We start from the raw sequence: 25413 nt of genomic DNA on the forward strand, positions 1-25413 counted from the left end.
AGTTTTGAGCCCCTGATGCTGCGGAGGCCGGACTCGCGTCGCAGCACCACCCAGACGTGGCACTTCAGCTCAGGCATGCTGACCTGCGGACTCCCCCGGCTGGTCGTACAGGTGGGTCTCCCCACCAAGATCATAGTAACCACCCCAAAGTCATGTTTCACTTTGGTAGTAATAGTCGCTGTGTGGTAGTAGTTCTAAATAGGTGAAAAAAGGTGTAAGACAGGATTTGATATATGATATTGTTTTGTTCTTTGCATCTGCATTATGTTTCTTCCAACCTGATTCGGTGTTACACAACGTTTAATAAACATAAAGAAGAGGATTCACTTAGCAGCTATAGTTATGAGGTTAGAGGTATGAGTGTTACACAATGTTTAATAAACATAAAGAAGAGGATTCACTTAGCAGCTATAGTTATGAGGTTAGAGGTATGAGTGTTACACAACGTTTAATAAACATAAAGAAGAGGATTCACTTAGCAGCTATAGTTATGAGGTTAGAGGTATGAGTGTTACACAATGTTTAATAAACATAAAGAAGAGGATTCACTTAGCAGCTATAGTTATGAGGTTAGAGGTATGAGTGTTACACAACGTTTAATAAACATAAAGAAGAGGATTCACTTAGCAGCTATAGTTATGAGGTTAGAGGTATGAGTGTTACACAATGTTTAATAAACATAAAGAAGAGGATTCACTTAGCAGCTATAGAGTTATGAAGTTAGAGGTATGAGTGTTACACAATGTTTAATAAACATAAAGAAGAGGATTCACTTAGCAGCTATAGTTATGAGGTTAGAGGTATGAGTGTTACACAACGTTTAATAAACATAAAGAAGAGGATTCACTTAGCAGCTATAGTTATGAAGTTAGAGGTATGAGTGTTACACAACGTTTAATAAACATAAAGAAGAGGATTCACTTAGCAGCTATAGTTATGAGGTTAGAGGTATGAGTGTTACACAACGTTTAATAAACATAAAGAAGAGGATTCACTTAGCAGCTATAGAGTTATGAGGTTAGAGGTATGAGTGTTACACAACGTTTAATAAACATAAAGAAGAGGATTCACTTAGCAGCTATAGTTATGAGGTTAGAGGTATGAGTGTTACACAACGTTTAATAAACATAAAGAAGAGGATTCACTTAGCAGCTATAGTTATGAGGTTAGAGGTATGAGTGTTACACAATGTTTAATAAACATAAAGAAGAGGATTCACTTAGCAGCTATAGTTATGAGGTTAGAGGTATGAGTGTTACACAACGTTTAATAAACATAAAGAAGAGGATTCACTTAGCAGCTATAGTTATGAGGTTAGAGGTATGAGTGTTACACAACGTTTAATAAACATAAAGAAGAGGATTCACTTAGCAGCTATAGTTATGAGGTTAGAGGTATGAGTGTTACACAACGTTTAATAAACATAAAGAAGAGGATTCACTTAGCAGCTATAGTTATGAGGTTAGAGGTATGAGTGTTACACAACGTTTAATAAACATAAAGAAGAGGATTCACTTAGCAGCTATAGTTATGAGGTTAGAGGTATGAGTGTTACACAACGTTTAATAAACATAAAGAAGAGGATTCACTTAGCAGCTATAGAGTTATGAAGTTAGAGGTATGAGTGTTACACAATGTTTAATAAACATAAAGAAGAGGATTCACTTAGCAGCTATAGTTATGAGGTTAGAGGTATGAGTGTTACACAACGTTTAATAAACATAAAGAAGAGGATTCACTTAGCAGCTATAGTTATGAGGTTAGAGGTATGAGTGTTACACAATGTTTAATAAACATAAAGAAGAGGATTCACTTAGCAGCTATAGTTATGAGGTTAGAGGTATGAGTGTTACACAACGTTTAATAAACATAAAGAAGAGGATTCACTTAGCAGCTATAGTTATGAGGTTAGAGGTATGAGTGTTACACAACGTTTAATAAACATAAAGAAGAGGATTCACTTAGCAGCTATAGTTATGAGGTTAGAGGTATGAGTGTTACACAACGTTTAATAAACATAAAGAAGAGGATTCACTTAGCAGCTATAGTTATGAGGTTAGAGGTATGAGTGTTACACAACGTTTAATAAACATAAAGAAGAGGATTCACTTAGCAGCTATAGAGTTATGAAGTTAGAGGTATGAGTGTTACACAATGTTTAATAAACATAAAGAAGAGGATTCACTTAGCAGCTATAGTTATGAGGTTAGAGGTATGAGTGTTACACAACGTTTAATAAACATAAAGAAGAGGATTCACTTAGCAGCTATAGTTATGAAGTTAGAGGTATGAGTGTTACACAACGTTTAATAAACATAAAGAAGAGGATTCACTTAGCAGCTATAGTTATGAGGTTAGAGGTATGAGTGTTACACAACGTTTAATAAACATAAAGAAGAGGATTCACTTAGCAGCTATAGTTATGAAGTTAGAGGTATGAGTGTTACACAACGTTTAATAAACATAAAGAAGAGGATTCACTTAGCAGCTATAGTTATGAGGTTAGAGGTATGAGTGTTACACAACGTTTAATAAACATAAAGAAGAGGATTCACTTAGCAGCTATAGAGTTATGAAGTTAGAGGTATGAGTGTTACACAACGTTTAATAAACATAAAGAAGAGGATTCACTTAGCAGCTATAGAGTTATGAGGTTAGAGGTATGAGTGTTACACAACGTTTAATAAACATAAAGAAGAGGATTCACTTAGCAGCTATAGTTATGAGGTTAGAGGTATGAGTGTTACACAACGTTTAATAAACATAAAGAAGAGGATTCACTTAGCAGCTATAGTTATGAGGTTAGAGGTATGAGTGTTACACAACGTTTAATAAACATAAAGAAGAGGATTCACTTAGCAGCTATAGTTATGAGGTTAGAGGTATGAGTGTTACACAACGTTTAATAAACATAAAGAAGAGGATTCACTTAGCAGCTATAGTTATGAAGTTAGAGGTATGAGTGTTACACAACGTTTAATAAACATAAAGAAGAGGATTCACTTAGCAGCTATAGTTATGAAGTTAGAGGTATGAGTGTTACACAACGTTTAATAAACATAAAGAAGAGGATTCACTTAGCAGCTATAGTTATGAAGTTAGAGGTATGAGTGTTACACAACGTTTAATAAACATAAAGAAGAGGATTCACTTAGCAGCTATAGTTATGAAGTTAGAGGTATGAGTGTTACACAACGTTTAATAAACATAAAGAAGAGGATTCACTTAGCAGCTATAGTTATGAGGTTAGAGGTATGAGTGTTACACAACGTTTAATAAACATAAAGAAGAGGATTCACTTAGCAGCTATAGAGTTATGAGGTTAGAGGTATGAGTGTTACACAACGTTTAATAAACATAAAGAAGAGGATTCACTTAGCAGCTATAGTTATGAGGTTAGAGGTATGAGTGTTACACAACGTTTAATAAACATAAAGAAGAGGATTCACTTAGCAGCTATAGTTATGAGGTTAGAGGTATGAGTGTTACACAACGTTTAATAAACATAAAGAAGAGGATTCACTTAGCAGCTATAGTTATGAGGTTAGAGGTATGAGTGTTACACAACGTTTAATAAACATAAAGAAGAGGATTCACTTAGCAGCTATAGTTATGAAGTTAGAGGTATGAGTGTTACACAACGTTTAATAAACATAAAGAAGAGGATTCACTTAGCAGCTATAGTTATGAGGTTAGAGGTATGAGTGTTACACAATGTTTAATAAACATAAAGAAGAGGATTCACTTAGCAGCTATAGAGTTATGAAGTTAGAGGTATGAGTGTTACACAACGTTTAATAAACATAAAGAAGAGGATTCACTTAGCAGCTATAGTTATGAAGTTAGAGGTATGAGTGTTACACAACGTTTAATAAACATAAAGAAGAGGATTCACTTAGCAGCTATAGTTATGAAGTTAGAGGTATGAGTGTTACACAACGTTTAATAAACATAAAGAAGAGGATTCACTTAGCAGCTATAGTTATGAAGTTAGAGGTATGAGTGTTACACAACGTTTAATAAACATAGAGAAGAGGATTCACTTAGCAGCTATAGAGTTATGAAGTTAGAGGTATGAGTGCTACACAACGTTTAATAAACATAAAGAAGAGGATTCACTTAGCAGCTATAGAGTTATGAAGTTAGAGGTATGAGTGTTACACAACGTTTAATAAACATAAAGAAGAGGATTCACTTAGCAGCTATAGAGTTATGAAGTTAGAGGTATGAGTGTTACACAACGTTTAATAAACATAAAGAAGAGGATTCACTTAGCAGCTATAGAGTTATGAAGTTAGAGGTATGAGTGTTACACAACGTTTAATAAACATAAAGAAGAGGATTCACTTAGCAGCTATAGAGTTATGAAGTTAGAGGTATGAGTGTTACACAACGTTTAATAAACATAAAGAAGAGGATTCACTTAGCAGCTATAGAGTTATGAAGTTAGAGGTATGAGTGTTACACAACGTTTAATAAACATAAAGAAGAGGATTCACTTAGCCGCTATAGAGTTATGAAGTTAGAGGTATGAGTGTTACACAACGTTTAATAAACATAAAGAAGAGGATTCACTTAGCAGCTATAGTTATGAGGTTAGAGGTATGAGTGCTACAATTCTGAACTTAGCATCGTCTGGTTCCCTCATCTGGAAGTCAATGGGGTTTTTGTATGGGGATTTTGGTTAGATGCCTGAAATAAGGTCTGTGGTTAACAATGTGACTTTTATGTTCAAACCCAAACAATCAAAAATGTTGGGGGGGAAATAATACATTTTGTTTGTTTTGGTCCGGGTGAAATATTCTATGGACTCTCCTGATTCTAAATATAGCTGAATCGCTTGGTTTGACCAAGTACAACTTTTTATAAGCATTTTACAAAATGTCTATGGAAAAATGGAGGATGAAATCAATTGGTGTGGATGCTGAACCCGGAAAAGGGCGTGGCTTTGGCACTCTATATCATATCAAATAGTATTATATTTTTGCTTGAAATGTCCATCTCTAATATTGCCGTCTACAAATACTGTACCAACAGTTCCTGTTCTGCATTCTGTTTTCTCAATGCATATTCTGTGATTTCCTCTTGACTTGTTTGACGCTCTTCCCCTGTGGCCAGGCTAAGGCTGGCCTGGCAGGCCTGTATGACTTGTTTGACGCTCTTCCCCTGTGGCCCAGGCTAAGGCTGGCCTGGCAGGCCTGTATGACTTGTTTGACGCTCTTCCCCTGTGGCCCAGGCTAAGGCTGGCCTGGCAGGCCTGTATGACTTGTTTGACGCTCTTCCCCTGTGGCCCAGGCTAAGGCTGGCCTGGCAGGCCTGTATGACTTGTTTGACGCTCTTCCCCTGTGGCCCAGGCTAAGGCTGGCCTGGCAGGCCTGTATGACTTGTTTGACGCTCTTCCCCTGTGGCCCAGGCTAAGGCTGGGCTGGCAGGCCTGTATGACTTGTTTGACGCTCTTCCCCTGTGGCCCAGGCTAAGGCTGGCCTGGCAGGCCTGTATGACTTGTTTGACGCTCTTCCCCTGTGGCCCAGGCTAAGGCTGGGCTGGCAGGCCTGTATGACTTGTTTGACGCTCTTCCCCTGTGGCCCAGGCTAAGGCTGGCCTGGCAGGCCTGTATGACGGGGCGGAGGTGGTGTTAGGACCAGACTCGGGGCTCCAGGAGCCAGGCCCTGAGCAGCAGTTCATCAACCAGAAGATGAGGCCCGGCTCAGGGGTGCTGTCAGTCCAGGTGCTGCCGGACGGACCCACGCGTGTACTGCAGGTACCCCACAGCTCATATTGTCTCAGTCAATCTACGGAATTCTAAGGAACCACGATAGTACTGTAGCAACCATGGTACTTACTACCACTTTGTCACCACTTTGATCAAATTCTACAAGCTAACAAAGCCAACATCATCTCCAATTCTCATTAATGCGATATCTCAGGAACACCTTGAGGGAAGCTGTGATACAATCACCCCCCCTTCTTTATCATTGCTTTACACTTTGAAAAGCTCAACCTTTTCATTACTGAGCCCATCTTATTGCTAGACCAAACTACTGTATGCTGTGGCATACTGTAGGCAAAACACATTTCGAAGCCGAGTCTTCCCCATTAAAGTTGCTGTTTATGAGTCCAGTTAAATAGTCTGCTCGTTAGGGCCACTGTGGTTGAACCTTTCTGCACACAGACCTTTCCCTGTGCCTGTTCATAGATAAGTGACTTCAACCAGAGAAGAATGAACCGCACCTCCCCGAGCACAGAGGAAGAGCAGCACAAAGAGGACATGAAGAAGACAGAGCCTGAGCAGGAGCTCGAGGTACAATAACTTTACTTACTTTACTTTACTTTATGTCATTTAGCAGACGCTTTTGTCCAAAGCGACTTCCAATACAATACAATACAGTACAATATAAAAACAGAATACACATTATCAACAACAGTACAGAAAAATATAGCAAGCAATGAACAAGGTAAAAAACGACAATTATAAAAAGTAGCACTTGTAAAAACATAGCAAGCAATAAGCAAGGTAAAGATGACCGACAATTAAAAAATAGCACTTATGAAAAGTCAGATCCTGAAGGGCCAAGATATAGTCCAAATAGGTGAGTCTTTAGTCTACGACAGAAAATAGGCAGTGTTTCAGCTGAACTGACCGAAAGGGGCAGCTCAAAGAGGAAAAGAGTCAGGATGTAGATGAGCGACCCCCGTGTCCGCATATTGATGGAGGGGCTAGACGGACAGGATGGGTGGAGGTACGGAGAGAGCTATGTAATGGTTGGAGCTTAACCATGGATTGCAAATACATAGGGGCTGACCGGTGGAGTGCCCTGTAGGCCAGTACTAGAGTCTTGAATTTGATGCGTGAAACGATGGGAAGCCAGTGGTGTTTATGGAAGAGGTGAGTGAATTTGGGCAGGTTATACACCAGACGGGCTGCAGCGTTTTGAATTAGTTGAAGAGGTCGGATAGCAGATGCAGGTAACCTTTACATTAGATACATGCTACCACTTGACATAAAGCCTGGTTTATAGCATGTGCATGTTCATAGCATGTTCATAGCATATTCATAGCATGTGCATTCATACCTAAAAGAGCTACTAACAACATGACACTTTCATGGATCCACATTTGCTCCTTAATACTTTATTCTGCTTTCTTGAAGTATTGGGTCATTTGTGGGTTTAACAGTGTGACAATGTTTTAGTGTTTGGTCGCCATGGATTTGGCCAAAAAAAAAATCTCTGACAAGATTCCCTGATGGCCTCTGTGCTCTCATGTGTTTGGGCTGTCCAGGTTTTGGTCAGCTTGGAGGAAGGGCTGGGTGTGTCTCTGGTCAACAAGCTGCCTGAGGAGCTGGTCTTCACTACTTTGTCTGGCATCAAGGTCCACTTCACCCGCACGGCTGCAAACCAGGTCCTGGAGCTCAGCATTCACAACATCCAGGTACCTTCTTCACCTGCACTGCTGCCAACCAGGTCCTGGAGCTCACGGGACTAGAATCAAATGGTGATTGGTGCTGCATTGAGCTCGTCCATATTGCTAAAAGATGACATCTTTCTTTGTGCTTCTGTCAGGTTGACAACCAGCTCTTAGGCACCACCCAGCCGGTGATGCTGTGTGTGACTCCAGGCTCCAGTGACAGCAATATAGTAGACAGTGGCGCCGCCCTGCAGGTCAACTCTGTTAAGGTTCCCAGCAACCTCATGCTCACTGATCTCTTCAAGGTGAGTGTCATAAACAAATACATTTGGAAAAAAACATTGAAAGCAGCTGACAGTAATCTCTTAAAACAGATGTGTTTGCTCCCGCCTACCCCTCTGTATGCACGGAGGAGAAAGTTGGTCAAAACGGATGTAAGACACTCATTTCTCCAATCACCTGCCTCGCTTTTGTTTACATGTGTCGTGATTGGTCGAATACCATCTATTTTTCTTTGGAAGATGACAACTTCCTCTGGCCAAATTGTAACGGGCTGAGGAGGTACAGACTGTCTCTGGAGCATTGGAAGATTGTGGAAGAGATAGACTACTAGAGAGACTAAGCTGACAGAAATCAACATTCTGAATACAAGGCAACACATGATATAGTCATGGAGAAGCCATGACAGGCTGTGGTATATTGGAAAGGACATTATCTGCTGCTTTGGGCTTGTTACACACTGTGTTCCACTGTGGTGGTCAATTAGCGTAGTCTACATTTGAAACTCCAGGGATAGAGCGTTTTGTCTTCCTGAATAACTATTACCTACAGCCACTTTATACATACCAGTGCTCAGTGGTCAACACTCATAATTAAACTACAAAGTTAACATAGTTTTTTGTCATGTCAAAGAATGAAATGGGCAGTAAAGTCTTTCTAATTCTGAATATAGGTAGCATGAAGATTAAGATGCTAGTTGTTTAACTAACGAACTATCATGTAACCTTCATATTTCCACAGCATCTCATGGTCACAGCTCGGCGCTTCACGGTCATCATCGAGGAGAAACTGCTGCTGAAGCTTCTCAGCTTCTTTGGTTATGGACACACAGAAGCCGGTTGGTCCTTTTTGAATGTCATGGTTAACAGTGACTACGTTTACATGGACTACAATAATCCCACTATTGACCTTAATCTAAATAAGACAATATTTGTGGGCAGTGGTGGTACCCTAAACAGGGTATCCGCGGGGTCTTGAAAAGTATTGAAAGTTGATCAATCAATTTAGGGAAAATTAAGGCCCTTAAAAGTCTTAATTGCAATTTGATGAGGTATTACATTTTGTAGCTATTGTGCTGATCGTGTTAAATGAGCATTATGATATCGTCTCATATCGATTGCAGACCCCTGAATTGAATCAAAATCATATTGTGGCAGACTGTCGCTGATGTGACTGAAGTGGCGTTGAGGTCTTAAAATATATTGAAAAGGTCTTAAAAAAGGTGTTAAAAGGTGTTGAATTAAACTTCAGGATTCCTGCTAAATGTTAGTGAAGCGAGCTTGTGAATGGAAGATTGTCAGGCAGGATAAATCAGGTTGGGGAAAGTAAAAAGGCAGCACTTGCCGCTCTCTCATTACCACCACTGAGGTGCCCTTGAGCAAGGCCCTTAACCCCACGCTCCAAGCCGTGACAGAAGTGATGATATTGTGACGCAAATCTATTCATTCACAATTAGAGAAGACTCAAAGATGTTGGGCTCTATCTTGGTACAGGCGCCTGCCTTATACTATCGTCTCTGCAGGACGATAGCAGTGTCCGCCCTGAGACTGGGAGGTTGTGAGTTCGATCCCCGGCCGAGTCATACCAAAGACTATAAAAATGGGACCCATTTGCCTCCCTGCTTGGCATTCAGCATCAAAGGGTTGGAATTGGGGGGTTAGATCACCATATGATTCCCGAGCGTGGCACTGCTGCTGCTCACCGCTCCCCCAGGGGATGGGTCAAATGCGGAGAACAAATTTTGCACACTCAGGTGTGTGACAATCAGTGGGACTTTACCTTTACCTTTGCGCAAGTGTCCAGGTGATATGCCGAGTTTTGCACCCCGCCGCCAAACGCATCCCCACCTCACGGGAGCATATTGTAATGATTTATACAGAAATGTAACTGTTTAAAAATGATATAATTGTTTGGGTAGACGTGACCTCCCTGTTTTTAAGTTGAAACAGACCCAAAATATGGTGGGGATGTAATACTCGCGGGGGAGCGTATCTCATGGTAAATGGTAAATGGACTGCATTTCAAAGCGCTTTACAATGTGCCTACATTCACCCATTCACACACCGAAGGCGGCCAGCTGCCACGCAGGGTGCCGGCACAGCCTTCGGGAGCAATTTGGGGTTCAGTGTCTTGCCCAAGGACACTTCGACATGCGGACTGGAGGAGGCGGGGATCGAACCACCGACCTTCTGATTAGTGGACGACCCGCTCTACCTGAGCCACAGCCGCCCGCACTCATCACAACAACAGGTGCAAGCGAAGATTGGAGGTGTGCCAAATCATTTATACACGGCGCAAACGGGATTTGGCTGGTGTTGACCACCAGAATTATTCACAGGTGTGGCCTGACAATGCCTGGGCGTTGCATCAATCAAACCAATCAGATTCCCGTCTTGCAGTCCCTGTAATACAGTTTGCGTGATATATGCTTCCTGCGACACATGCGCAGTTGCCAGCCGCTTCTTTTCACCTGACAGCGGGGAGCTTCACCGGCAGGACGTAGCATGTGGGAGGATCATGCTATTCCCACCAGTTCCCTTCCGGCCCAAACAGGCGCCCCCACCGACCAGAGGAGGCGCTAGTGCAGCGACCAGGACACATATCCCAAATCCGGCTTCCCACCCGCAGACACAGCCAATCGTGCCTGTATGGACGCCCGACAAACCCGGGGGTAACACAGGGGCACGAACCTGCGACCCTCATGTTGGTAGGCAGGGAATCTACCGCTACACTACCCGGACGCCCACATCATTTTGTGATTATGTGTACATGTCTACAATGCACTTCAATAATGCGACTAAGCTCAGAATATTCCATATTCTTAATTTGACTATTGCTGACCTTATTCCGATTAAGGTAATCAGAAAATGCTGTTTACATGGCAGTGTCTTATTCCAGAGTATTGTCTTAGTTTGGTTAAGATCAAATTACTGCCGTTCATGTAAACGTACTCATCTTTGTTTTGCTGTTTACAAGTGGGTAGCTTGACTTTACTCGATACGAGTCTACTACTATCGAGTTTTTTTTTTACTAGATGTGTTTGAAATGTGTACTTGATGCAGAGCTGGAGAAGCTGGATGAGAACCTGTATGAGAGGCCCAGCGAGGATGCAGGAACTCCCAAGCGTTACTACTTTGAGAACCTGAAGATCAGCCTTCCTCAGGTCAAGCTGAGTGTCTTCACCTCTCACAAGCTGCCACCTGATCTCAAGGTATCCTGACCCAGTCCCTTTACACTGCTTTACCACCTGATCTCAAGTTATCCTGACCCAGTCCCTTTTACACTGCTTTACCACCTGATCTCAAGTTATCCTGACCCAGTCCTTTTACACTGCTTTACCACCTGATCTCAAGTTATCCTGACCCAGTCCTTTTACACTGCTTTACCACCTGATCTCAAGTTATCCTGACCCAGTCCTTTTACACTGCTTTACCACCTGATCTCAAGGTATCCTGACCCAGTCCCTTTACACTGCTTTACCACCTGATCTCAAGTTATCCTGACCCAGTCCCTTTTACACTGCTTTACCACCTGATCTCAAGTTATCCTGACCCAGTCCCTTTTACACTGCTTTACCACCTGATCTCAAGTTATCCTGACCCAGTCCTTTTACACTGCTTTACCACCTGATCTCAAGTTATCCTGACCCAGTCCTTTTACACTGCTTTACCACCTGATCTCAAGTTATCCTGACCCAGTCCCTTTTACACTGCTTTAGTACCTGATCTCAAGTTATCCTGACCCAGTCCCTTTTACACTGCTTTACTACCTGATCTCAAGGTCCCCTGACCCAGTCCCTTTACACTGCTTTACCACCTGATCTCAAGTTATCCTGACCCAGTCCTTTTACACTGCTTTACCACCTGATCTCAAGTTATCCTGACCCAGTCCCTTTTACACTGCTTTACCACCTGATCTCAAGTTATCCTGACCCAGTCCCTTTTACACTGCTTTACTACCTGATCTCAAGGTCCCCTGACCCAGTCCCTTTACACTGCTTTACTACCTGATCTCAAGTTATCCTGACCCAGTCCCTTTTACACTGCTTTAGTACCTGATCTCAAGGTCCCCTGACCCAGTCCCTTTACACTGCTTTACTACCTGATCTCAAGGTCCCCTGACCCAGTCCCTTTACACTGCTTTACTACCTGATCTCAAGGTCCCCTGACCCAGTCCCTTTACACTGCTTTACTACCTGATCTCAAGGTCCCCTGACCCAGTCCCTTTTACACTGCTTTACCACCTGATCTCAAGTTATCCTGACCCAGTCCCTTTACACTGCTTTACTACCTGATCTCAAGGTATCCTGACCCAGTCCCTTTACACTGCTTTACCACCTGATCTCAAGGTATCCTGACCCAGTCCCTTTTACACTGCTTTACCACCTGATCTCAAGGTATCCTGACCCAGTTCCTTTTACACTGCTTTACTACCTGATCTCAAGATACCCTGACCCAGTCCCTTTTACACTGCTTTACCACCTGATCTCAAGTTATCCTGACCCAGTCCCTTTACACTGCTTTACCACCTGATCTCAAGGTATCCTGACCCAGTCCCTTTTACACTGCTTTACCACCTGATCTCAAGGTATCCTGACCCAGTTCCTTTTACACTGCTTTACCACCTGATCTCAAGTTATCCTGACCCAGTCCCTTTTACACTGCTTTACTACCTGATCTCAAGGTCCCCTGACCCAGTCCCTTTTACACTGCTTTACCACCTGATCTCAAGGTATCCTGACCCAGTCCCTTTTACACTGCTTTACCACCTGATCTCAAGGTATCCTGACCCAGTTCCTTTTACACTGCTTTACTACCTGATCTCAAGTTATCCTGACCCAGTCCCTTTACACTGCTTTACCACCTGATCTCAAGTTATCCTGACCCAGTCCCTTTTACACTGCTTTACTACCTGATCTCAAGGTCCCCTGACCCAGTCCCTTTACACTGCTTTACTACCTGATCTCAAGATACCCTGACCCAGTCCCTTTTACACTGCTTTACCACCTGATCTCAAGTTATCCTGACCCAGTCCCTTTACACTGCTTTACCACCTGATCTCAAGGTATCCTGACCCAGTCCCTTTTACACTGCTTTACCACCTGATCTCAAGGTATCCTGACCCAGTTCCTTTTACACTGCTTTACCACCTGATCTCAAGTTATCCTGACCCAGTCCCTTTACACTGCTTTACTACCTGATCTCAAGGTCCCCTGACCCAGTCCCTTTTACACTGCTTTACCACCTGATCTCAAGGTATCCTGACCCAGTTCCTTTTACACTGCTTTACTACCTGATCTCAAGATACCCTGACCCAGTCCCTTTTACACTGCTTTACCACCTGATCTCAAGTTATCCTGACCCAGTCCCTTTACACTGCTTTACCACCTGATCTCAAGGTATCCTGACCCAGTCCCTTTACACTGCTTTACCACCTGATCTCAAGGTATCCTGACCCAGTCCCTTTTACACTGCTTTACTACCTGATCTCAAGGTATCCTGACCCAGTCCCTTTACACTGCTTTACTACCTGATCTCAAGGTCCCCTGACCCAGTCCCTTTACACTGCTTTACTACCTGATCTCAAGGTCCCCTTCCCCCAGTCCCTTTACACTGCTTTATCTCAAGGTCCCCTACCCCAGTCCCTTTTACACTACTTTACCACCTGATCTCAAGGTCCCCTTCCCCCAGTCCCTTTACACTGCTTTACCACCTGATCTCAAGTTATCCTGACCCAGTCCCTTTTACACTGCTTTACTACCTGATCTCAAGGTATCCTGACCCAGAGTGATTTAAAGAGAGAGCGTCATCAAATGTGTGAACATTTGAGAGAAATAAGCCTTTTGTGTGCATACAGCCGTACATCTTTTATTTCAACTCATGAAATGGGAGCAATAACAAAAGTGTTATGTTTGTATTTTTGTTCCGTATTGAATCCCTCGTGTCTTTAGAGAAATGCTTGCATGCTCTCTATCTGTTTTCTCACGTTTCCTCCATGCCCATGCTTTCTGTTCTCACTATAGGCTCTCAAGGGCACCCTGGGCATCCCGCTCATTCGCTTTGAGGACGCTGTGATCAACATGTATCCCTTCACTCGAGTGCACCCTTATGAGACCCAGGAGATCATCATCAACGACATCCTCAAGCACTTCAGAGAGGTGAGAGGAGTGTCCTGCTCGCTGCACTAGCGCCTCCTCTGGTCGGTCGTGGGGCGCCTGGTCGGGGTGGAAGGGAACCGGTGGGAATAGCGCGATCCTCCCATGTGCTACGTCCTGCCAGTGAAGCTCCCCGCTGTCAGGTGAAAAGAAGCAGCTGGCAACTGCACGTGTCGGAGGAAGCATGGTGCTAGTCTATGGCTCTTCCCAGATCGGCAGAGGGTGGAGCAGCGACCGGGGCAGCGGGGGGGGGGGGGGGGGGGATTGGCCAAGTACAATTGGGGAGAAAATGGGGGGGGGGGGGAATCTGAAAAATAATTTAAAAGAAAGAGAGTTGAGAAGAGTGCTGGCCCTGCAAACGCTCTCTGATGTCATGTTTTCATCAGACATGTTTGTAGCGTTTACGCCTTTTACTTCTGTTTATTTAGTCAGATGAGAACAATGACATCCAGGCAAAGCAGATTCCGGTCCTGTTCCTAGTGTACTTTAGGGTGGTTTGATCTTGGCCAAATGTTCCATACATGGTGGTGTTACATTTGTGGTTTGTGTTCTCCTGTAGGAGCTGATTAGCCAGGCAGCTCAGATCCTGGGTTCTGTGGACTTCCTGGGGAACCCGATGGGGCTCCTCAATGACGTTACGGAGGGCATGTCCGAGCTCATCAAGTACGGCAATGTAGGCGGCCTCATACGCAACGTCACCCACGGCGTATCCAACTCTGCTGCTAAGGTACAGCTCTATATAACAACGTATTTGATTCTCCCTTTTGCATCTAGATTTTGTCATTTGAATATTGTGTGTTTTGTAAACTTGGTCAACTTCCGCATTAGTGTCAGGGTATCCAATTCACTAAAAACCACAATCACGTACATTTCATCCTGTACTGTTTTCACTGAAGCTTCTCATAAATTAACATCTGTCTCTTTTTTAAGTTGAATATCACTTTTACCTGCGTAATAGATGTTCTTCCAGTCCCTCCAAATGGATGATAGCACACCCATTTTTTTGATTCAAAATTTTTATCCAATTTCGGACACTTTACTTTCATCCGTGTTGGTGTATTCATATACCGGTACTCTATTAACCCCTCCTGTACCTTCACAATGTTACAGATGCTATGTGCTACCCCATTCTCTACATGAAGTACAGTAACTGTCGCTTTAAGCTTCTCGTTCGTGACATAGTGTTTTATATGCTTAAATCTGTATAGATATTCATGAAATTTGATACAAGCCTCTTGAAATATGTATGAATTTATGTCACTAGTTTTCAGTTAGGAACCCGGTATAAAAATGCCAGTAAACACCGTAAATTACACGTGTGACCAAGAGTCCGGAATTGGGTGTAATTCCGTTAAGTGATGATAAACATGGGTCCTCATCCAAAGTAAAAAAGGCTGACTTCAAACTAGGTGGCTTCCACATGGCTCAGACTTTACGATTCAAGAGTAAAGGTCTTTTCAGACCCAAAGTGAATAATCCTTGTGAATAAATCGCAAGGCAGGTAAAACAAATTAACCCATTTATGTTTATGGGACTATTCACACCAAATCAGAAAAAAAATCTGCACCGTGAATTTTTATTTGGTGTGATCAGTCCCATAGAGATAAATGGGGTGTGTGTGGGTGTGGGTTGTTGTTTTTTTGGAAGCCATATTGGTATGAAAAATAGCCTATTTTTGTTTGTCTATCAGTTTGCAGGTACCTTATCAGATGGACTGGGCAAGACCATGGACAACCGGCACCAGAGTGAACGAGAGTACATCCGCTACCATGGAGCTACCAGCGGAGAACATCTGGTAGCAGGGATCCATGGATTGGCTCACGGTAGGAACCTGGAAACATTTCTGTTTAGACCAGACTGAACTGTACTGTTTGCTGACTTTGAGTATAGCATTAGGTAGTGGAGATTCTAGAACTAGTTATCCTCAGTACCCCTTTGGAACAGATACTTCAGCAGATATTGGCATTCCTGTACACAGTGTGATCTCTAAAAGAGTAACTAAACCCAAATCTGTGTAAAGCCTGGCATATAATAGTTAATAAACATGCTACTATAATAAAATCAAGTTTGCACAGCTGCCAATTTTTTACAATGTTTATTGCGACGTTTCGATCATAGCCAAAACATCAATGCACTGACTGACATTGATCAACAAATGTATGTTTGCAACTCAATTTCCGAGCAATGAGCCCCCAGTCAATGCCACATACGGGCTTAATGTCAACAATCAGGCCATGCATCCAAACCCAGCAAGCTCTGTCTCAGCTACGGCACGTGTGCTGAGGCATTCTCTCAAAAGCGTTAGCAGAAACATTACGTAGTTCACAAAATGAAGGACCGCCCATTGGTGAAAGTTCCACAATCAAGTTGTTCAAAGAGCAATTGTGTGTGTTCCTTCAAAGTGCTCTGCTGTGTCCCCCAGGTATCATTGGTGGCATGACCAGCATCATCACATCCACAGTGGAGGGGGTGAAGACGGAGGGGGGGGTGAGTGGCTTCTTCTCTGGCCTGGGTAAAGGCCTGGTGGGCACGGTGACCAAGCCGGTGGCCGGAGCGTTGGACTTCGCCTCAGAGACCGCACAAACCGTCCGCGACATGGCGAGCCTCAGCAACCACAGGTAGGGCCTCAACAATAATACATAATAATAACTTTTATTTGTTTTCATTTGCAACAAATCTCAAGGAGCTACAGAGCACATGGGGAGCATATAAAAACAACAACATTAAAAGTTACATAGGATGGCCACGATAGGAGATGGCTATAAATAAAGCCTTAAAAAAAGAAGAAAAAAAGCAGTACAACGCTGTTAAAAAGGAAGGTTTTTAGACCCCTTTTAAAAGCATCGACTGTCTGTGGTGCCCTCAGGTGGTCGGGTAGAGTATTCTACAGGCGGGGTGCAGCCGAGCAGAAAGCCCAACACACTCGGCCTGCCTACCAAGGTCAAAATATATATGACTCAATACCTCCCTGGAGTCAGTGCCATGAAACATATTTATGTATTTGTTTGTTTGTTTGTTTGCACATTTCATTCGTTCAAAATGCTTATTTTCTATGAGTTCTATGCGGAGCAATCTGTTCTATTAAACAGTATCTAAACCCCAAATCCAAATCTTTAGTGAAGCCTGACACCTGATGTTGAAAAGTAGGGTACTGAACTGCTATTGGCTGGTCTCTGTGCCAGCTGAAGTCACCGCCTGTTGTATTATATAGAAGGTGACAACTAGGCATTGCCTGGTCCAGACCTTTGAATCTGCCCTCTCCACTGAGTTGAGTTTTGGCTGCTCCTGTTTTTTTTTTCCCTCAGTTGAACAAATGAATAACCAATCAGCGCCGCCGCCAAGGCAATCTAACGGTTAGCCAATCCAGCGTCAATAAACAGCCCAACAGGCTGACTAACGAGTTGTCAAGTACGCTGATGAGAAATAACAATAGTGGCGATCAGGGTCTGTGTATTTTCGGGCAGTTTATTGTTTTTTGTTGTTGTTTTTTTGAACGGAAACGAGAAAACGGAAATACAATGGATATATCGTATTTTCAAAATTAAACCGAAAATTAAATAACTGACGTACATGGACCCGGTCGCCATTGACGAGATAGACGCTCCTCCAAACTGGATTAACGAATGTTAGCTTCATGTGGATACGTTGGTCTCTTGTGATTGGTTAGGAAAAATGGAATTTATCTGCAGGATTTCCCTCAGAAATTGGTTAAACTCAATCTCAGCAGGGCCGATTTTACACTTCATGGGCCCTGGGGCTATTCATCTCTGCAGGGCCCCCCCCTCAAGCGGAAGGGAGTGTCGGCGGCGTGTTTTTTTTTAACCTTTTTTAGCCGTATTTAAAGGAATATCTCATTTTAAATCAACATTAGGATTATACTGTTGTGATGTCATTATTCAGTATCTTCTCCTTTTCTCACTAACTTTCATGTCACCACCTGCTCTCCTGTCAGCATTCTAACTTACAAACACAAACTGTAGGTTTAGCCATCATGTTCTTTCATAAACAGCCTGATTGGAAAGAAAACATTGCCACTGAGATGTCACAACAAGCACTTTTATTATTATTATTTAGTATTTAATATTTTTTTATTTTATTTTTTTTATTATTATTTTTGGGCCCCTTGATGTCCCGGGCCCCGGGGCTTCAGCCCCGGTAAGCCCGTTGGTAAAATTGGCCCTGAATCTCAGACTAGAAGATGGAAATGGAGTGTAACAAGTTGACAATTCAGTCTGATATCAGGCTAAACTAGACATAAACTCTGCTATATTCAGCTGCTTCTTTGTGTTTAGTGTGTTTTCACCTTGTTTTACAGAATGAGTGTGTTTAGTGTGTTTTCACCTTGTTTTGCAGGCTGGTTGTGTTTAGTGTGTTTTCACCTTGTTTTACAGGCTGGTTGTGTTTAGTGTGTTTTCACCTTGTTTTACAGCCTGGTTGTGTTTAGTGTGTTTTCACCTTGTTTTGCAGGCTGGTTGTGTTTAGTGTGTTTTCACCTTGTTTTGCAGGCTGGTTGTGTTTAGTGTGTTTTCACCTTGTTTTGCAGGCTGAGTGTGTTTAGTGTGTTTTCACCTTGTTTTACAGCCTGGTTGTGTTTAGTGTGTTTTCACCTTGTTTTGCAGGCTGAGTGTGTTTAGTGTGTTTTCACCTTGTTTTGCAGGCTGAGTGTGTTTAGTGTGTTTTCACCTTGTTTTGCAGGCTGAGTGTGTTTAGTGTGTTTTCACCTTGTTTTGCAGGCTGGTTGTGTTTAGTGTGTTTTCACCTTGTTTTGCAGGCTGAGTGTGTTTAGTGTGTTTTCACCTTGTTTTGCAGGCTGAGTGTGTTTAGTGTGTTTTCACCTTGTTTTGCAGGCTGAGTGTGTTTAGTGTGTTTTCACCTTGTTTTACAGAATGAGTGTGTTTAGTGTGTTTTCACCTTGTTTTGCAGGCTGGTTGTGTTTAGTGTGTTTTCACCTTGTTTTGCAGGCTGAGTGTGTTTAGTGTGTTTTCACCTTGTTTTGCAGGCTGGTTGTGTTTAGTGTGTTTTCACCTTGTTTTACAGAATGAGTGTGTTTAGTGTGTTTTCACCTTGTTTTGCAGGCTGGTTGTGTTTAGTGTGTTTTCACCTTGTTTTGCAGGCTGAGTGTGTTTAGTGTGTTTTCACCTTGTTTTGCAGGCTGAGTGTGTTTAGTGTGTTTTCACCTTGTTTTGCAGGCTGAGTGTGTTTAGTGTGTTTTCACCTTGTTTTGCAGGCTGGTTGTGTTTAGTGTGTTTTCACCTTGTTTTGCAGGCTGAGTGTGTTTAGTGTGTTTTCACCTTGTTTTGCAGGCTGAGTGTGTTTAGTGTGTTTTCACCTTGTTTTGCAGGCTGAGTGTGTTTAGTGTGTTTTCACCTTGTTTTACAGAATGAGTGTGTTTAGTGTGTTTTCACCTTGTTTTGCAGGCTGGTTGTGTTTAGTGTGTTTTCACCTTGTTTTGCAGGCTGAGTGTGTTTAGTGTGTTTTCACCTTGTTTTGCAGGCTGGTTGTGTTTAGTGTGTTTTCACCTTGTTTTACAGAATGAGTGTGTTTAGTGTGTTTTCACCTTGTTTTACAGGCTGAGTGTGTTTAGTGTGTTTTCACCTTGTTTTGCAGGCTGAGTGTGTTTAGTGTGTTTTCACCTTGTTTTGCAGGCTGGTTGTGTTTAGTGTGTTTTCACCTTGTTTTGCAGGCTGAGTGTGTTTAGTGTGTTTTCACCTTGTTTTGCAGGCTGAGTGTGTTTAGTGTGTTTTCACCTTGTTTTGCAGGCTGAGTGTGTTTAGTGTGTTTTCACCTTGTTTTACAGAATGAGTGTGTTTAGTGTGTTTTCACCTTGTTTTGCAGGCTGGTTGTGTTTAGTGTGTTTTCACCTTGTTTTGCAGGCTGAGTGTGTTTAGTGTGTTTTCACCTTGTTTTGCAGGCTGGTTGTGTTTAGTGTGTTTTCACCTTGTTTTACAGAATGAGTGTGTTTAGTGTGTTTTCACCTTGTTTTGCAGGCTGGTTGTGTTTAGTGTGTTTTCACCTTGTTTTGCAGGCTGAGTGTGTTTAGTGTGTTTTCACCTTGTTTTGCAGGCTGAGTGTGTTTAGTGTGTTTTCACCTTGTTTTGCAGGCTGAGTGTGTTTAGTGTGTTTTCACCTTGTTTTACAGAATGAGTGTGTTTAGTGTGTTTTCACCTTGTTTTGCAGGCTGGTTGTGTTTAGTGTGTTTTCACCTTGTTTTACAGAATGAGTGTGTTTAGTGTGTTTTCACCTTGTTTTGCAGGCTGGTTGTGTTTAGTGTGTTTTCACCTTGTTTTGCAGGCTGAGTGTGTTTAGTGTGTTTTCACCTTGTTTTGCAGGCTGAGTGTGTTTAGTGTGTTTTCACCTTGTTTTGCAGGCTGAGTGTGTTTAGTGTGTTTTCACCTTGTTTTACAGCCTGGTTGTGTTTAGTGTGTTTTCACCTTGTTTTGCAGGCTGAGTGTGTTTAGTGTGTTTTCACCTTGTTTTGCAGGCTGGTTGTGTTTAGTGTGTTTTCACCTTGTTTTGCAGCCTGGTTGTGTTTAGTGTGTTTTCACCTTGTTTTACAGAATGAGTGTGTTTAGTGTGTTTTCACCTTGTTTTGCAGGCTGGTTGTGTTTAGTGTGTTTTCACCTTGTTTTGCAGGCTGAGTGTGTTTAGTGTGTTTTCACCTTGTTTTGCAGGCTGAGTGTGTTTAGTGTGTTTTCACCTTGTTTTACAGCCTGGTTGTGTTTAGTGTGTTTTCACCTTGTTTTGCAGGCTGAGTGTGTTTAGTGTGTTTTCACCTTGTTTTGCAGGCTGGTTGTGTTTAGTGTGTTTTCACCTTGTTTTGCAGCCTGGTTGTGTTTAGTGTGTTTTCACCTTGTTTTGCAGGCTGGTTGTGTTTAGTGTGTTTTCACCTTGTTTTGCAGGCTGGTTGTGTTTAGTGTGTTTTCACCTTGTTTTGCAGCCTGGTTGTGTTTAGTGTGTTTTCACCTTGTTTTGCAGGCTGGTTGTGTTTAGTGTGTTTTCACCTTGTTTTGCAGGCTGAGTGTGTTTAGTGTGTTTTCACCTTGTTTTACAGGCTGAGTGTGTTTAGTGTGTTTTCACCTTGTTTTGCAGGCTGGTTGTGTTTATTGTGTTTTCACCTTGTTTTACAGGCTGAGTGTGTTTAGTGTGTTTTCACCTTGTTTTACAGAATGAGTGTGTTTAGTGTGTTTTCACCTTGTTTTACAGGCTGAGTGTGTTTAGTGTGTTTTCACCTTGTTTTGCAGGCTGAGTGTGTTTAGTGTGTTTTCACCTTGTTTTGCAGCCTGGTTGTGTTTAGTGTGTTTTCACCTTGTTTTGCAGGCTGAGCGTGCAGCGAGTCAGAAAGCCTCGGTGCTGTAAAGGCCCCCAGGGCCTCCTGCCCCGATACTCCCCCATGCAGGCCGACGGCCAGGAGCAGCTCTTCAGGCTCACTGACAGCATCCACTCAGAGTTGTGAGTCTTGTTCTTTTCACCTCATTTCTACACATTTCCTTCAAAGTGGAAATGCCATTTTATGAGTAAACTGTAGATACCACCCAATTGCTGCTTTGGTTTATTGGTCAAGCTTGTGTCTGAAAGAACAGACAAACAAGGGTCTAATTTCTGCTTTCCATTCCGCCCCCAATCCCAGTTTCATTGCAGTGGAGCCCATCGACACCTACTGCGTGCTCATCTCCTCCAAGGTGGTGTACTTCCTGAAGCCGGGCGAATACGTGGACCGCGAGGCCATCTTCCTGGAGGTCAAATACGATGACCTCTATCACTGCCTGGTCTCCAAGGACCATGGGAAGGTCTACGTGCAGCTCACCAAGAAGGCTGAGAGCACCAGTAGTGGGGTGGCTATGCCCGGCCCTTCTCACCAGAAGCCCATGGTGAGACTCCTAACGCCATGTCTCAGTGGAATGAAAGTAGATCTTGAGCAGTTAATGGATTTTTATTTATGTATTTATGTATTTATTTATTTATTTATTTATTTATTAATGTAACTCATTGAGTGCCATGGACGTCTTTCGACGTCCAATTAAATAGTGACGTAGAGTGCCACGGACGTCTTTCGACGTCCAATGCGTTTTTTGACGGTGGGATGTCGATCAAAGCCTTCCGCATTTCCTGTACAACTATTGTAGCTATTGGAGGTCTATAACCTATTTTACAGAACCCTTAGGTGGCGACAGTGCTCTCCAGATTACAGAAATGTCAGGAATACACAGTTTGAAATAGCCGTGATCAAAGAGAACCCGCTCATGCTGCAGTCCAGAGCCATGTAGATTGTTCTGGCTGCAACTGACGGTGCCTGCGAACACAGTCAATCCGCGCACACAACTGAACCCTTCCGCCTCTGTCTGTCTGTCAGCATAGTTTCTCCACATGATTAGCCGCTAGAAAAGCAGCAGCCGACACTCAAAAGCCAAACCTTTCACTGCAGTCCGCGTGTGGCTTCTCCATGTTGCGCTGCCTGGGAGGCGGCGCACCAAAAGCACTCCGAAAAATAGACGCTTGGTGCGTGAGGCTGTGTGTTACTAGTGTGGGGAGGAGTTTTCAGCTCGGAGGGGGGGGGGGGGGGGCGCACGCAGGGCAGGACACAACTACACCACATCACTACATCAGAAAATATTATCTAGAGTCAGTGAATGTGCTTGAAATGCTGCATTTCACAAAAGGCTGAATATCTCAGCTTATAATTTGAAATGCCTGAAAACGCTGAAAACAACCTATCTTCTCCGGCTCATAACTAAAGAACGGAAAATGGTATCAATAAACTTTTTTTTGCTGATGATACAATAGAGTCTCCTTGTTCTTTTTGCGTGTTCGGTGTTTACATAGTAATATCACACAATATTCTGTGGGCCTCGAGAAATCACTGAAAACGCTCTGAAAACTCTGGCACTGGGAGCGTCCGTTCTCCAAAAGTGGCTGGCACTCAATGAGTTAATGTATTTATTTATTTATTTATGTCAATCTCAGAATACCTGAGCTCCAATCCCTAACACCCAATATGAAAGTTGAAGCAACAGGCTTCTTTAGATCTAGTGAACAGTTACACTTACCGTAAATTTCGGACTATAAGCCGCGGCTTTTTCCCCGTTTTTTGGCCCTGCGGCTTGTATAACGGTGCGGCTTATCTATGGATTTTTTTGGAAAAAAAAAAAAAAAAAAAAAATCTCTCTTTTTTAGCACTCTTTCTAACTATAAATCCACTTCTGTTTTAATTTCCTCTCTTGCCCTCTTTTCACCACACCGCGGACACTGTGTGCACTGTAAAAAAAAACACAGGTGGTGTTGTGTTATGTTGTTTTGTTGAAATGTTAATAAATGGGAGCTTCCTCAAACAGCCATCTCTTTCCCGACAATCCCCTCTGTGCATGAACCCTTACATATGGTAATTAAACATTAAAACACAATAAAAAAAAAAACATTAAAACACCTGCGGCTTATAGTCCGGTGCGGCTTATATATGTAACAAACAGGCAATTTTGCTGCTGCGGCTTATACTCCGGTGCGGCTTATAGTGCGGAAATTACGGTAGTTTTAGTATGTGCATTTAGTACAAGTTTAAGATCAGTAAGTGCCACTTAAAGGGATACTGCACTTTTTCGGGGGTTTAGCTCATTTGCCCCCCCCCCCCCCCCCCCCCCCCCAGCGACACTCGTGAAGTTAGTAATTGTCGCCATAGAATGGAGGCTAATGGTACAGCTGTTAAAGATCTGCCAAAACACACATCTCACGGCGCCAAAATACATGTTGTGCTTCGGGTACTCACCACACGATGAAATGTTAATCCAAAATGCACATAATCTGTCTTTTTGGAAGGAAAAGAGGTCGGCAGCCATGTTTGAAAGTAGTGCCAGCTACCTGTTTGAGGCGGAAGGGAACTGGTGGGAATAGCGTGATCCTTCCACGTGCTACATCCTGCCGGTGAAGCTCCCCGCTGTCAGGTGAAAAGAAGCGGCTGGCAACTGCGCATGTGTCGGAGGAAGCATGGTGCTAGTCTACGGCTCTCCCAAGATCAGCAGAGGGTGGAGCAGCGACCCGGGCAGCAAGGGAAAATTGGCCAAGTAAAATTGGGGAGAAAATAGTGGGGAAATCAGGAAAGAAAAGGCAGAATATCAGAGCAACTTCCATTCTATTATTACACCTGTCATGTTACACCTATTTTTCTCCCTACCTTTCCATCCACCTGTTACTCTGCCATTTGCTTTGTGTCTGGCTGACTGACTGTAGGCTAGTTGACACTCTTTCCCTCGGTTTCCACTCTGTGTCACAGTCTTCTTCATACCGTCTCCACAGGTTCATGTGAAGAGCGAGAGTCTGGCTGTCAAAATCTCTCAAGAAATCAACTACGCCAAGAGCCTCTACTATGAGCAACAGCTCATGCTGCCAGCCAATGAGGATGAAGACTGCTTGCTATTGGAGTCCTAACAGTGTGGGCTCGTTATTACACAATCTTTAATACAATACAAACCTTTCTTACCTGAAGGAGGTATGGTTTTGGCTTTGATAGATTTTTCTTTTCTTTTTTGTAGGCTACAGTTTTTGTAGGTGTTTATTTGACAAGTTACCTAAACTGACCTACTCACAGGAAATAGATGGATACCCGGGATAATTGCGGGAGGAAACTACAGTAATTGGGTCAGATTCAGACCCCCCGTGCACTTGATTTAGATACATAGCCTACGGTTTCAAAGTACATGGCAAAAACTATGTACAGGTGTACACATTTTAGAAGTTATATATGTTTGTGAATGTACATGTACATATAGCTACATACCAATACAACTGTGTACATATCGATAGTAAAGTAAGAACAAAATAATGATACAGTAACAAGTGATATGATGTGAAATGCTGTAACAAACTGCCTTTAAAACTCTATTTTGTGTATAAGAACATATTTTTTTGTGGTGGAAGATGCTGAACTAATTGAACCGACACAGGGCGTGGCCGCCCCACCTCACAGAGAGTCACACTGGAGCTGCTCGTCACCGTCTCTGCTGCCTTTTACAATCACTACTTTTGATTTCATGCTAATGCAGACATTTTGCTTTTTGGATTTTTGGTTTGGTGTCGATTGACCTTCAGTTGTCTATTTAAGTGAAAACAAGTGGAATTTCTACCCTGGTCAGATGTGGAGACAGATGGTGCTTTTCAATAGCACTGAAAGCTCAAGGACTTGAACTTTGGCCCTGTAAAGTATGTTTCAATGAACACTGCTTACAATAAAGCAGCACATATGCAGTACTCTGTGTCGTACCTTTACTTTGCAATTTGAAAACATACTGTAACAAAAACATATTTAATTCTGTGTCGATATGACTGAATGTGTATTCATTTCAGCTACTCCATACAGTACATGCAATATTTTAATTTGACCATTACCTCATAATAATTAAACATTCCAAACGCTTTGGTTTTTCATCCCAGTTACCTGTGTATGTCTGACAGGCATAATAAAAAAATATGCATTTTTGTGTATTTATTTTCCACATATAGCAGACATAGACCCTTTTCGCAGCAGCCATTTTGAGTGTCAAAGCAAGGTACACACAGTCGTAACCAATGACATTAATGATAGCCCT

The 25413-nt window shown here is 42.6% G+C and overlaps 1 protein-coding gene across 1 annotated transcript in view; it reads left to right on the forward strand.

The window, feature by feature from the left end:
- Positions 1 to 25068, forward strand: part of vps13d (vacuolar protein sorting 13 homolog D) — a gene marked incomplete at its 5' end in the record, with an annotated part of 162147 nt that extends 137079 nt beyond the window's left edge. Inside the window, 14 exons of the mRNA XM_083657137.1 lie at positions 3 to 111; positions 5591 to 5761; positions 6197 to 6301; positions 7282 to 7431; positions 7563 to 7712; positions 8428 to 8524; positions 10749 to 10897; positions 13709 to 13843; positions 14400 to 14567; positions 15531 to 15663; positions 16263 to 16458; positions 21158 to 21289; positions 21468 to 21708; positions 24125 to 25068. Of these exons, the coding sequence (XP_083513263.1) occupies positions 3 to 111; positions 5591 to 5761; positions 6197 to 6301; positions 7282 to 7431; positions 7563 to 7712; positions 8428 to 8524; positions 10749 to 10897; positions 13709 to 13843; positions 14400 to 14567; positions 15531 to 15663; positions 16263 to 16458; positions 21158 to 21289; positions 21468 to 21708; positions 24125 to 24256 (2068 nt within the window). The 3' untranslated portion in view covers positions 24257 to 25068. The remainder of the gene's footprint in view (positions 1 to 2; positions 112 to 5590; positions 5762 to 6196; positions 6302 to 7281; positions 7432 to 7562; positions 7713 to 8427; positions 8525 to 10748; positions 10898 to 13708; positions 13844 to 14399; positions 14568 to 15530; positions 15664 to 16262; positions 16459 to 21157; positions 21290 to 21467; positions 21709 to 24124) is intronic.
- Positions 25069 to 25413: the final 345 nt, after the last annotated feature.

Source organism: Poromitra crassiceps (assembly GCF_964638095.1).
Source record: "Poromitra crassiceps genome assembly, chromosome: 20".
NCBI classification, from domain to species: Eukaryota; Metazoa; Chordata; class Actinopteri; order Beryciformes; family Melamphaidae; genus Poromitra; species Poromitra crassiceps.